General features: G+C 41.0%; 1 protein-coding gene across 1 annotated transcript in view; it reads right to left on the bottom strand.

Moving 5' to 3' along the window:
• Positions 1-5,964: 5,964 nt before the first annotated feature.
• Positions 5,965-14,891, bottom strand: part of PDGFRL (platelet derived growth factor receptor like) — a 37,576-nt gene continuing 28,649 nt past the window's right edge. Inside the window, exons 3-6 of the mRNA XM_006128436.4 lie at positions 13,595-13,746; positions 9,949-10,242; positions 9,349-9,488; positions 5,965-6,693 (exon numbers count right to left, since the gene is read on the bottom strand). Coding sequence (XP_006128498.2) covers positions 6,505-6,693; positions 9,349-9,488; positions 9,949-10,242; positions 13,595-13,746 — 775 coding nt within the window. The 3' untranslated portion in view covers positions 5,965-6,504. The remainder of the gene's footprint in view (positions 6,694-9,348; positions 9,489-9,948; positions 10,243-13,594; positions 13,747-14,891) is intronic.

Below are 14,891 nucleotides of genomic sequence, written 5' to 3' on the forward strand. Positions count from 1 at the left end.
TGCTAGAATGCCCAGAGAGATGCCAAAGTCTTTAAGTCAAAATTTCTTTTAGCATTATTAACGTGGAGATACCCTAAAACTCTAGGAAACAAATACAGGAGACAGAGCATAACCTTTGAGACTTATTCTTACCTCTTATGAAGAGAGGAAAGTTGTGTGTCTTTAAAAAAAATGGAGAGTAAAGTTGTGTGTGTGTGTGTGTGTGTGTTTTTTTTAAAAAACACCCTGCAAAGGAATAACCTTTTCTCATTAGTTAGTCCTATCTGACTGTTAGCCAGAAAATAACTTAATGCTTCCTGCATCTGTTGTAAACTATACTTGTTCAGTGTTGGCACCCTGTCCAATCAACTATTGCCTAGCTCTCTTGTGAAGCTGTCACAGCCTTGGGCAAGAGATTTCAGAATAGGCAGAAGAGGCTCATGTGTTAAGACCAAAGATCTCAGGTGCGTGACCACCTTTTAAAGCAGTAATTGTCTAGTCCAGCCCCCCTAAAGGTAAAAAATTACTAGCATGCTTGCTAGAAGCCTGTTTCACAAGTAAATATAGCCTGCTATAGAACTCAAAATAAAATTCTAGTTTTTCTCCTCAGGTGACAGCAGCTCTTGCTTTACTGGAAAACAATTTGCCCCTCAACTTGCCAAAGCTAACAAGTAAAAGATTAGCTTCAAGGGGTAGCTGAGTTAGTCTGTACAGGTGAACTGAAAAAACAGAGTTTAGTAGCACTTTATAGACTAACAAAACACGTAGATGGCATCATGAGCTTTCATAGGCACAGCAAAGAAGTGGGCTGTGCCCATGATACCATCTACATGTTTTATTAGTCTATAAAATAAAACATTAGCTGACTAAAGTATCCCAATGACATGTTTTATAGAACAGGGGGTTACCCAGAGTTAGTTTTTACTGCAGTGTAGCTGTAAGAGGTCAAAACTATCCCTTACCCATCCACTACTGAGTCCTCACAAACTAGAGCTTAAAAACCGTTTTGCCAGTGAAGACAAACCCAACAACTTTAGGTTTGTCTTCATTTTTTAAATTGCTAGTGACCTTGTGAAAGGACGAGATGTAATGATTAAGTAAAGGAGTAAACCACAGGTTAAGGGGATAGCTAAGGTATATAAATGAGGCAGACAGGTCCAGGGCATAGTAGTGGAATAGCAAGAACCCAAGGCTCCTGCCTCTGTCCTCCAGGAGTTTTGCCAAGTCTTCATACTTCCCCAGCAGTAATATAGGATAGTGGTCCTGGCCGTACTGTGAAGAGTTATTTGAGGTATTGTAAGAGCCCAGTATTTTTTTCATGTGCCTGAATATAACAAACTAGGCATCACATAAGTTCAGGCATATGCATTTAACACAAGAAGAAATATGGTGATTTGGGATGAATGATAAAAGACCTTTTTTTTTTCTTAAATATTAACCCAGAAGGGGGTCTGAGGCTCCCTGTAGTGTGTGCATCTCAGGATTTTCTAAGTGTTAGCGAGAGCTAGTCAATTTCAAAAGCTTTTTTTAAAAAACATTATTAGAATTGAGTGTTCTCCAGATAAGCTTACATGGAAAAACTGTACTTACATGCGTTTTGAGATGCTCCTTTCCTCCTGTTTGCAAGGTAGATCTCAGGGCCAAGCCCCTTTTGAAAATAGAATTTACTGCTGTATTAAGTCAATCTACAGTAAGAAAAGGAGGGAAAATGTACACTGTAGTTAATGGGTCCACACTTCAGTCTAGCCCAATATGTGGAACTTTAACTAAAACCAGAGCAGTGACAGTTCATCAGGAAACAATTTGCCAAAACAGATAAAAATAGGAAAAAACTAGCAAAAATTACATTCTAAAAATCAGCTATATTACTGAGCTTCATCTAAAATCATTGCCACCTATTGATAACCTAACTACAAAGAATACCAGATCAGAACATTAGACTATTTTGTAATATCTTTTCCACAGTCTAATGCTTGAAGTGAACACTTGTTTAAGCATGACTGATCACCTGACCATTTATTAAATAGTTTCACACTGGAGAGAAATTTGAGAAGTACAGTAAATGTTTTTATATTTGAGAGCCACTTTTTCTGCAGTACCATTAACAAATCAGAGAAATGTATGAAATACAAATGCTGCAGTATGTGAAATACTTACCCTGGGGATGGTATGTTCACAGTATAGTTTTAGTGATGACACAAGCTTAATTCTTCCCAAGTATGCAGCCTGCATGTAAGCAGAGTAAGGGAGACACCCTATGTAACTAGCCACACAAATGAAATGCTAGAATTTAGGTTCCTCATGGTGCAAGATTTGAGTGTTTAACTTTGCATCCCTAAAATTGCTCAGTGGCATTAAATCTCCATTTTCTAGGGCTTATTTGAAGATGCTACATTCTATGTTACACTTAACATCTCCCCTTACTTCCTACCTCATCCCCACCAAAAAATACATCTGTAGGGTTTAACACTGTCCTACAGGTTGACAGCAGGAAAATGAGATATTAGCAGCATGTTACATCCAGTGGGTGAGGGACTCCCCTCTCACTTCACCTCCAGAGTATGTGAGGAGGGTCTGTGGTCCCTTTAAAGTGTCAGAGGGAGGGAAGGGTGGACTACTCAGGTCATATGTAAGTTTGCTGCTGCTGCTGCTCGTCTGGTCCCTGGTCTTTAGCATGCTCATGCAATTATTTGTGCCAAGTACCTTGCATTTCTCAGGAAAGATGGCAAACAGCAGGGAGATGGGACAGCAGCTAAATGGAATTTCATGGATTTAACACAAAAGCATTTTAGTATCAGGGCTTTTCTTTTGCTGAATTAAAAAAATCCTATTGCAATGACATTCATTTACTTCAAACGTTTTATAATCATTCTGAAAGGGAACAATATTCAGGTGACATCAAACCTAACTTTTTCTGTGTTAAATAAAATATTTGTCATTAATAGATGCGACAAAACAAATTAAGAACATTAATAATTTCCTTACATTGCTGTCACTTAGAACAGTGTCACCGATGCTAATTGACAACTTGTGTTCAGAAACACTTTGACCAACCACAGACGTTCATCTTTGAGTATCCCATAATTCAGACACAGTCTGTGTATGATTAAATGTTGGTATTTAAAACCACAATTGCTGTATGGCAAGCCAGGAAATCATGTAGGGCTGCACTGGATAAAAATAATCAACTGAAACCTAACAGAACAGTACCAGCAAGTCCAACTTGTTAAAAAACACTTTGAAACGCCACTGCACTTTGTCTCATCACTTCTCTAGGCTGATACTCATCTTTAAAAAAAAAAAAAAAAAAAGCATTAAGTGTGACACCATTCTCTCTCCCCCTTTCAATTTCAGTAGCTGGGCATTTGGTAAAAGAGCAATAGGAAAGATTACCTTGTGGTTGAAGCGTGGGACTGGAATCAATATTCTGGCAAAGTTGGGGATTTTTTTGTGATCAATTTCTTATGTAAGTAAGAGTTGATTAATTCTCTTCTCCTTTACAACAGTATTACTATTCATTTAAGTGGAACACCTTTCAGGGTCAGAGAAGGAAGGTTAGGCATGGAATAAAATGGGGAGAACATATTTACTTCATACAATCATGTATCAGGGTTAATTAATCAATATGGCCCAGCAACTTAAGTCCTCCTATGGAAGGTGCTTTACTAGCTGTGTAATACTTAGATAACAGTACAAGTCTTGTATTTGATGATTTGCATCTTTTTTTATTGCCTTGAACTGTCAAAGGGAGATGTTCCCATACCATTCAATGTGTTTGTTACTGAACAAACATCCATTTAGGATAGGTGATGCTGTTTGTTTCTAGACATCTTAAGGAAATTAGTTATCCAATCATAAGGTTTAAAAGTACTGAACTTTGAAATTAGAAACCCTTTCAGGTCATCTGAAGAAAATGTACAGGATTTTTTATTGATCAGAACAGGGAGGAGAAATGAAGACGGGGATTCATTTTTAAACATAACATGAAAGTTTACCTCATTCCCACACCCACAAGCAATTGATGTATGGAGGTGCAATGCAATCATCCATATTCTCCATGCCACATAACCAGTATTCAGGTCTAACCCCTAGGATTCAGCCCACCTCTGAGTTTTCTCTTGCCCTCTGTGCACAAAAGGACATGAGGGTACCCAGGAAGGCCAGTGTACACTTATACGCCATTGCTCTCATGAGCTACCGAAACAGTAATGTCATATGGGCAAGAGCAGTAGGTGTTAGCTGTTCTGAGCCTAACTCACTTGGATACTGTAATTATGTATTTAGGATAGCAAGCCTATGCTATCATACCTAGGCTAACATTTTTGCATGCTACTTCTGAGAGCTGGCACAAGTATGTTTACACAGCAGGTAAGCATAGCCTAAGCTTGCAACGAAGACCTACCTTGGATCTTTGCAGATTGAGGCTCTTCTGTTTTTCTTCCAAGATGATAATGTCCATCAGCCATCTTCCAGGACTCACAGTTACCTGTTGGAGCTTGCTCTTTAGAGCCTTTCAGCCATTCTGGGCACAGGCAGCAAGTGGCAATGAAATTACAAGCATAGGTACAGCTGGTAAATCTGGTTACAGATCCTTAACCTAAATACAGACCTCAAAGCAAGTGGTGGGGAGGGGAACCCACTAGGTGTCTTCCTGTGGGAAAAATTATTTCCTGATGCCAAAAATGGCTCAACCTTTCCCTCCCCACATCAGTTACAGAACATTGTTCAACCTATGTGTTCACTGTAGGGAAGGATGGACTCATGGGCCACCACTTACAGTAGCACAGCTGCTGCCACCCTGAGCGCTTCATACACAATGGGCAGGTTTACAAAAGCCAATCAACTCTACTTCCATCCACACAGCCTCGCTCCTATGGCACAGAGCCAGATGATTTTCCTTTGCTCACCTGGCCGTGAGCTCCAGGAGTTCTGAGAGACATGCACAGAAGGGTTCAAGACAGCAGGAGGTCTTTCCCTTGCCCAGCTGATAAAACATCTCCCTTCCTCTGGGGTAGGGGCTGCATTTAATTAAGACTATTATGTTACTAGCTCATCTAAAGGACAATTACAATCTAGCATTTCTGATTAGATGATGCTGCATCTTGTATTTTCTGAATCAGTGTCTCTTGGGTAGTTATTCCTTATGAATTCTTGAGATGGTGAATTGAGTGGAATGGTTCTATTTTTGTATTTAAATGGTACACCATTTGGAATATTAATGTCAGTTTTACAGCTATGACTAGTCTCTCAAGATTGCAGAGTCCATAAGTGTTACTAGAGAGACAAGGTGGCACCAACTTCTGTTGGTTAAAAAAAAAAAAAAAAAAAAGACATGCTTCGGAGTTCCCACAAAGCCCTTCTTCAGGCAGTTGAGGGTTTCCTTCCTGCCATTCATTAATTGAGGGAAAGCAAAGCACTCCCAGGTGCCCATGCTGTGGGTGGGTGCTCCAGGACTGGAGCGCACACATGGAAAGTTAGCAGGTGCTCAGCACCCACCTGCAACCAAACTCCCCCTCTGCCTCCCTCTCCTGAGTGCTTCCCATTCACTGGCAGCCCAGCTGATCTGCTCCTCCACCTTCATACCAGCACCACCTACTGCCACAAAACAGCTGTTTCCTGGCAGTCAGAGGCTCCAGGATCACCTAAGCTTAGAAAGTGTAAATGAAACACCTGAATACAGTATTTATACTAAGACTGGAGTAAATTCACTAAATACAGTCAGGTACTGTAGTTTCCTACTTGGCTGATACAGGATCTTTTCTCAATCACTCAGTACTGTAAATCAGGGCATTTTACAATTAACTATGTTAAGGCAAGAGCAAGTAGAACTGGAAATAGAAAAATGCAATATTTTACCTTTTAATTATATTTTTTTGAAGTACCTTAAAAATGTTCAGTGCTACAACAAAAGTTATGTACTCAAACCTAACCATCTCTCAGGTAGAGTAAATGGTGAAAGCACACACTTGTACAACTTGTTAAATCTTCAGTAAAAGAAATTTAATCAAAGTATCAAAATGGAAGAGTAATCACTGTTGACTAATTTTCTAAAACAAGAGAATCATAGCTAAATAATGTTTTTTACATATACAATATGTTAAAGTTTAAAGTTACCACCATGGCAAAGAAGAAAATATATATATGGTGGTGGGTCCACCTGAAGTTGTTATATATCTTCCTCTTAGCATTCATGAAAATAAAGCACAATTAACATTTTTACAAGATATTATTTGTAGTACCCTGCTAAAGATTTATCGTTGTATTAGGAGCACTTGCAAGCCACATGCATATTGAGGTTACAAAAAGTAAAAAAAAAAAAGTGGATATCCACCCAGCTGTCTCGAATATTGCTAAGCATTAGGATCTCTGTTCTGGATCACTGCTCTATAATGAAAGTAGAATGTGTGAATATGAGGAGAGAGATTAAACAGAAACCTCCACCTCAGAATTAATAAAAAGAAACGAAAGCGTCAATGTGTGCAACAACATACTGTTTGTTCATTCTGTGTCCACAGGCTTCACATATCAGGTCAGTTCAACATGGGCGGCTACTGTGGTTTGTCCTTGTAGGTTCTGAGCTGTACAAATATAGTTGCCAGCATCAATGGTTTCGAAATCGTCAATAGAAATAACACTCTTGGAGATTCTTGTGGTATGCCCAATTCCTCTGTTGATCAGCCGCCAAGAATCTTGGATAATCACAGGCCTTTCATACTGTTTTAAAAACACCCCCATAAGGAAATGAAGATGTATAATTCTGCACACACTGTTAAGAATATACTGTCACTAAATAAATCATATTTCATTTCAAAGCCCTAAACAAGACATGCAGGTCTGGTCTGAAAGCCAGATTCAGCAAGGAAGTTAAGGGTGTCTAGCTGTCATGCAAGCCATTTCCCTACAATAAAAGCTTCAGGCATGGTGGATCACTACTTCTGTATTCATCTCAGCTTTTCCATTTGAAAATTCCTGTTTTAAATTTGCTTTGAGTGTAATCTTGCCCCCCTCTTGAAATCACAACTAAACTGCATGTTCTCCTTCTGCATACATTCCTTCATGTTCAGTGTTAACACAGCCATTTATGCCCAATAAGGATAGGAAAACCTTCATTCTGAAATTGCCATGTTCAGGGGTTTGAACTACAGTAAAATTCCAGTTGGCCGGCATCCAGTAGTCCGGCACTCCTGATAGTCTGGCACCACCTGGAACCCGGAAGTGCTCCAAGCAGCAGGACAATTGGAGCTGCTTTGCCACAGGCTTCCCCGAGTCAGCAGCTGGTCAGTTTCAGCAGCAGCTGACTTGGGGGAAGTCTGGGATAGAGCAGCTGGGGTGCTGCTGGGTTGGTCCCGCAGTGCCGAGGGGCAGCGCTATGGGACCAACCCAGCACACCAGCTGCTCTGCCCTGGGCTTCTCCAAGTCAGCCGCTGGTCAGTTTCAGCAGTGGCTGACTTAGGGACGCCTGGGGCAGAGCATCTGGGGTGCTGCCAGGTTGGTCCTGCAGCGCCTCCCCCCTCATCTCTCCCACCCCACCTCACACCCCTCATAGCCCCCTCCTTCCAATGGCCTGGCATATCTGATAATCTAGCACCCCCTGGGTCCTAAAGGTGCCGTGTTATCGGAGGTTTTCTGTATTTGGGTGATCCATTATAACAACTTTGGCCCTATCCATGAACTAGGAAAATAGCCATGTTTATGCAAGTCAGATGTCATTGTAGCCCGCTTATGTTAATGCTTTTTCCATGCCTGTGTGAACAGATACAATAGCTATTTTGGAGAATCATGTTTTATACTTGGTATTAGGAACTTAAAAGCCCAGTTAATCAGTTAAATACTAGGTTCACCCAACAGACCTCCAGAGCCTGGGATTGTGGGTTTGAGTACCACTCATGCTCCCACCACCCCGGAGGCTGTGACGTCAGTGCCATTTTCCTGCTGGTGGGAAGAGAAAGCCTGCAGTGGAACTACAGAGCATGGACAAACTGCCTGGAGGCTTTCCCCACTGCCTCCCATTTGCCAAATTGCAGTCAATGGGAGCATTGGGAGGCAGTGCTCCCCAGCCCTCTGATGCCCAGATTTCATATCCCCATCTCCCTCGCACATACACACCCCAGCCCACCTCCACACCCAGCAGGGCCCCAAAAGGCACTAGGGCAAGGGAGGGCACAGCAGGGCTGGAGCTGGCACTGAAGGCTCCTGGCTTCCTGCCCCAGTCCACTCAGACCTGGGGTTTCCTGCTGCCAGAGCAGTCCTTGCCTGCAGGGCATCTAGGTCTGCTGCAGACAGGGGCTGCTCCATAAAAGAGATTGCCTGGGTGCTCTCTTTCAAGAAAGCAGCTTGCTTTTTTGAAAGTACTGATTGTAGTCTAGATGTTGTTTTTCTAAAGAGACTTTTTCGAAAGTATCTTTCAAAAAAAGGCTTGCAATCTAGATGTAGCCTAAGTATAAAAAATTTAAACTAAATCACAGAGCTACTGAGACACACACATAATATTCATTCTGACTGGGCAGAAAAATGACAGGTCTGTTCCCTTTCTGTTCCAGGTAAACTGCTGTAAGCCAAGCATTTTGTTGCATTAGATGGATGGATACAACTGTCCATATACAGCAAGAGTGATACATTCATGTATATGTCACTCTGCAAACTATGCCTAGCACTGGAGCTGCTTATATTTAGGATGTTTTCTTCAGAGATATAATGGACGTCTATTTTTCCTTATAGAAGCTTAAATTCATCACACGCTGATTGTGTCAGTGAGGCACCAGTACAGTTTATAGACAGGTGCTTGCTCCAGCCCCTTGGGACCCACCATAGCCAGGGGCTGCTCTGGCCCCCCTGCAACAGGGAGGGGCTGCCTCAGCTGGCTGGCTGGAGCAGCCCCTGTCCGTGAAAGGTCTGCTTAGCTTTTCTCCCCTGCCGCAGATTACACGCTGTCTCACCGGGAGCTGGGCCAGAAGGCACTACCAGCCCCTACTCCTGCAACCCCTGCCAGCCCGCTTCTGGGGAAGCAGCTGCAGAGTCTACAATGACGCCTCCCTGGGAGCAAGGCTGGCAGAGTTTGCCCACCGTGCTCGCAGGGAGACTATGCTGTGGGCTCTGAAGTATAAAGCTTTATACTGCAGACCCTGCAACACATGCAACCGCTGTGATTTTTAGTAGTTTGGTTACATTTTTTAATGATTGTTTTACATCCCTGTCAAGTAGTATGTTGCTTCTTCCCAATGTGACCCGATACCAGAGAGCTGGACAATGCACTCTGATTGCCCTTGCCTTCCCCAGCTACAAAATACTGACTGGCATTTAAAATGCTATATTATGTGAGTTTACTCTAAGAAAAAAAATGCACCTTCAAGTTAGAATTGTGTGTCTTACCTCTTCCCCTGGGTACTTCCAAATGAATTCTACTTCTACGTCTGGTTCCCCAAGGACTATGCAGAGAACATTAACATTGTCACCACCTCCTGCTTTGTTGGATGATGCCACAATTGTTGTTGATGGTGGACCACTAGGAACTGAATGAAAAAAGTGTGGGTAGGAGGCAGGAATAAGTTGCAAGATCAATTAAACATCAGTAACAAAAAAAACTATTTGTGAACAAGTTTTGCTTTGATTTTTCTGGGCTTTTCCACATCCTCCATCATCTTCTTTAGATCCAACATGCTGTTGGAATTTATTATGCATCTTGAGATCCTATATAGTCATAATAAAATGGTTTACCAGTGTACACCTACTTTTTAAATGTATTAAATCTTGTGCTTTCTCTACAGTAGCATAAATTCTGGCACGTTCTACAGACAAATTTGACTTGATTTGAAAAATACATGTTCATTTAAAACATTGGAATATTCAAAATACTATAATTACAATTACAGTTGATTTTTTTCCAAATACACATTTGAAATCTTGCCCCATAAGCAACTCCAGCAAGAGAAAGGGATTTGAATGTAAATCTATAAAAGTAATTCATCTCACCTTCCACATACAGTAGTTGATACTTGATGGAAATCTGAGATGCTCCCCGTGATTCTGCTTTACAGTAAACTACCCCTTTGTGGTCCGAGGTGGGGTGTTTATAGATAAAGCCCTTCTTTGCATCATATATAATACTAGATCCATCTGTTTTGATTTCTTCTGCTGGAAACTCTCTGTGCAGAGTTACTTTTGCTGATGGGATGGTCACTCTGCAAGGGATTACTGCTGGTTTATCTGGGTTCAGGTAGACAATCTCGAAATAACTGGAAGTAGGCACAAAGAGCTCCCCTTTATCTAGATGAGAAAGTAATGCAATATAATATTTAGCTTGGAATGTATATCAATTTCATATGAGAAAAATATAAATACAGTCTTCTAATATATAAAAATGAACATGAGGAGGAGATATTTACTAATTTGATTAAGTTCAGATATTGCATTGGCAGTATTTCTGTGTCCAAAATATCTCGTAACAAATCACTTTAACATTCTTTACAATTAATTAAATCTGTCACCACAAGTTTTTTTTTTTTTTTTTTTATAAAAAGTTAAAGTTTGTCTGACTTGGACAAACTACGTATAAAAGCTTCAGAAGGGTAGCCAAGTTAGTCTATAACTGGAAAAAATTAAAAACAATGAATAGTTTAACAGCACCTTAAAGACTAACAAAACACGTAGATGGTATCATGAGCTTTCGTGGGCACAATCCACTTCTTCCAATGAATGGAGTATTAAAGGTCCAGTTACATGAAGCTGACAAGAACAACATGCACCTTCTCTAAGTACCCATTGTTTGCTTTCTTAAGTCATTAGGCTGTGGAAGGTAGTGTGCTAGCCAGGTAATGTCTTTATTCATACTTTTGTGATAGGTCCCAAACCTGTAAATGAAGTTAAGTTCTTAGGCTTCCCTGTGTATTTGGCTTGTGGAATTGGCCTGAAACAACAGAGTGACTTTGAAATCTATTAATGAGTGCCCAGGCAGGTTAAAGTGTTCTCCAACAGGTTTCTGTGTGTTTCATTTTCAGATATCTGATGTGTCCATTAATTCTCTCTCATAGAGATTGTCCAGTCTGGCCAATATACATAGTAGAGGGCTATTGCTAGAATTTGATGGCACAGATCACATTAGTGGAGTCTCCGAAGTGATGGCTGAGGTGGTTGGATCCAGAGATAAAATCGCTTGTGTAGATGTGTAGACAGAGTTGGCACCGGGACTGATTGCAAGGATAGGTTCCTGAATGATTATCAGGGAGGTGTGCTGCATGGTTACTGGAACTATAGTATGTATAGTTTGGCTTTTATCACTACATTTAAAAACAAATTAATGTAGAGCCTATTTGCCTGTCTCATAAAATGAAGGGTTATATCTTTAATAAATAATAATAATAATAATAGCCACCAATTTTGGGAATCAGCTTTTTTGAAATAATGCAGACCTAACACATAAAAAACCTAAAGACGTATCAGGTCCTACTTAAATTCGCTGACCCTTTTTCAAAAGACAAAGCAGAAAAACACCATGATTTTTACTATGGCTTCTGATAGTATCTGATTTTGTATTATGTTTGGGTATCAGCAGGAAGGTGCCTTGAAAATATGTAAGTGTGTAGATTGTGAAATACTCAATTGTTTTTAAACTCTTAAGTAAAAGAAAAATTCAAACATATTAGTGCTTTTAGGTCACCAAAAACAAGGAGTATTCTAATAGGCTGACATGTTGCTTACAAATGCAATTTTAAACTCCTTAATATTTTTGGCCTGAACACTATGTGTTGCAAGGTGTCTCATCTGATTATTTCAACCGTTTGAAAAGAGAAGTCAGAGTTCCAAGGTTGTTTCGATAAATTGCTTCCATAATCCCAAGGCTCCAATGTATTTCTGAACCTTATTACAAACAATCTTATCTTAGTCATCTTATGCTGTAACACTGAAGCATGCGCCAGCCAGGAATGTTTTAGCTCTAATCAGGCTGAGCAATGTTTATTTTACATCATTCCTAATGTTTTCCACTAGGAGAACAAATTAACCATTTGCTTTAACCACCAATAGTATACTAGGTAATAATACTGAACTGCCATTTGACTTACATAAAAACCATTAATATCTAAGAATTAGGGCAGTGATCAAATTCAAGGTTTGTGGATTAATACATATACTTATATTACATGTTGAACCTATCTAACCTGGCACCCACAGGACCTGACTGGTGCCAAACCAGAGAATTTGCTGGACCACGGAGGTCAATATTGTCCAGCAACAGTACCAACACTTCCACTGCTTACTGGACTTTTACAAGATATTTGGGGTAAATTAGAGCTAAATAATAGCATAGAACACTGAGAGCCAGAACCTGTGGCTCTAAACAAACTTTATGGGACCATGGGAAATTTAAGCTAAGGGCCAGACCACAGATGTTGCTGGACTACAGAGTGTTGGACAAGAGCGGCTCAACTTCTAGTGGTTCTTTATCTTATAAAACTAATGTGCGAGATGCAAAAAACTTAGGTGAAATCCTGACTTCAGTGGGTCAGGATTTCATCCCATAAATGTGTGTGTGGGGGGGGGGGGGGAGCGTGAGAAGCATATTTGTACTAGAATGACATGTAGGGAAGCTATTGAAACCTGGGGCAGACCCCAGGCTTCCCGCAGCGCTGCCACTTTGAAACATCAAGTGCAGCCTGGGGCAAGCTGGAGTGTCCCCAGGCTGCACGTGGCATTTCAAAGTGACAACGCTGCATGGAGCCCGGGATGACCCAGGGACTCCCCAGCTCACCCCAGGCTCTGTACGGTGCTCTTGCTTTGAAATGTAGCTGGGTGCCCGGTGTCAGGCTCCTCGCAGCATTTCAAAGTGGTAGTGCCGTGGGGAGCCACCAGCTGACTCCGGGCTCCATGCTGCACTGCCGCTTTGAAATGCCACAGGAAACCAGACATCAGGCTCCTTGCAGCATTTCAAAGTAGCAGCACCGCATGGAGCCCGGAGTCAACGGGGGAGTCCCCAGATGAGCCTGGGTTCCATGCGGCACTTTAGCCTTTGAAATGTAGCAACAGCCCCAGTGCTGAGGTGGTCGGATCCAGAGATAAAATCGCTTGTGTAGATGTGTAGACAGAGTTGGCACCGGGACTGATTGCAAGGATCAGAGGCAGAGGCGCCCTATTGACTAATCGAATAGTCGATGCAAAATGCATCGACTATTCGATTAGTCAATTACCCAACACGTAACATCTTTAATATGTTATTTTATTTCCTTCTGAAATAAACTTGTGTAGAAGAAAATAAAGTAAGAGGTATGGACTCTCTCTGGAGTTGGTTGTTTGGTACATCTAAATTTTATTGTAGATTCTAAAATTAGAATACTGAATCTCAATTTTTTGCAAACTAACCACTTTCTGCTTTCTTAGACAGGATTTGGGGTATATATTTAGAGTACAGCACAGGAAATCAGAACACAAACAACATTATTGTTAATTATTTGCTCAATTTCCTGCTCACTGCACCAGTAATGTTCTAGTGGATATTTAAGGATACAATGCCTAGAGACAGAGAGTGAAATGGATATGAATAGGAAAATGGAAATGAATACGATAATCCTGCCTTATGGCAAGACAACCCAGACATTTCAGTTTATAAACCAAAGTAATCAATTACCTGTGAAAAAGATGTACGTTGAGCCAGTTTTAGACTCATCCTTCTTGCAGCTATCACCATTACACAAAAGATGCCAGCAGCTATATTCACCAGTATCTGCTGCTGTAGAATTTTCAAGGATCAGCTGACCGTATCTGTCAAGCTGCTTAATGCTAGGGAGAATAGAGTCATAAAACACAGCCAAACACATTTGTTTGTACATTTTCTCACTTCATTTCTATTTGTGTTTGATTTTTTTCTCTTTCATTCTGTTACTGGCATCATCTCATCCTCCAAATACCTGTATAAATGAACAGTCCCACTGAATTAAAGAGTGGAGGATCAGGCTATAAACACATACACAAATGATGAAGGACTGGGAAAGCTTTGTTTGTTACATATTTTTTTTACTATATTTGCTTTTAGTTTTATATTAAAGTTAGAGAGAGGTAAGGAATAGGGGAGTGGGAAAAAGGAAGGAAGGAAAAGATACAGATCCAATCTGAAACAAGAATAATTCTGCATTACAGGCAAGACATACTGGCAGAGACCAGTGATATCACTGGCAGTGATATCTGATGATATTCTGGTATATGGACGTGGGGACACAAGGCAGAGGCTGTGGGAGACCATAACCCTGACTTCACCTGTCTACTAGAAAAAGCCAGGCAAATAAATCTAAAATGAAATACAAGTAAGATGGAATTGTGATTGTGTGACTACTAGATATGGGACACTTGCTAACCTCCCAAGGGCTACAACCTGGCTCCCTAATGCAGCAGGTGACTATACCTCAAGATATTAAATCAGTTCAGAAACTATGAGAATTTGTAAACTGTCTGACAAAATTTCTTCCAACTATCTCAGGTGTGAACTCCTGTGGTGACTTCTGGACAAAGCAGCAGCCTGGACATAGTTGCTTAAATATGATGCAGCCATATCAAAGAGATAGAGACTAACTATCCCATCCTGAAATACCACTATGTGAACGAGGGATGCAAAATCTAGTTTAATCAGTTAACTGGTTAAACATACTACATTTAACCGGCTTGGATCCTGTGGGCAGGACGTAATGGACCCAGCTGGCTGGAGCAGCCCCTCGGCACAGCACAGATTGGGGGCTGCTCCAGCCAGACCGAGCAGAGCCAGCGACACTGCACCTCTTATGTCCAGTAAGCCAAGTTATTGTTATTCTGATTGAAAGTCAATTTCCTATGGCACACCGGATCTTCCAGTGTGTGATTTTATATAGAAATGCACACATGCTGGGAATGGGAACCAGTCTCAACCACAGGCCTGGGGTCTTCCAGGGGCTGCA

The sequence above is a fragment of the Pelodiscus sinensis genome, chromosome 5 (assembly GCF_049634645.1).
Source record: "Pelodiscus sinensis isolate JC-2024 chromosome 5, ASM4963464v1, whole genome shotgun sequence".
Lineage (NCBI taxonomy): Eukaryota > Metazoa > Chordata > Testudines > Trionychidae > Pelodiscus > Pelodiscus sinensis.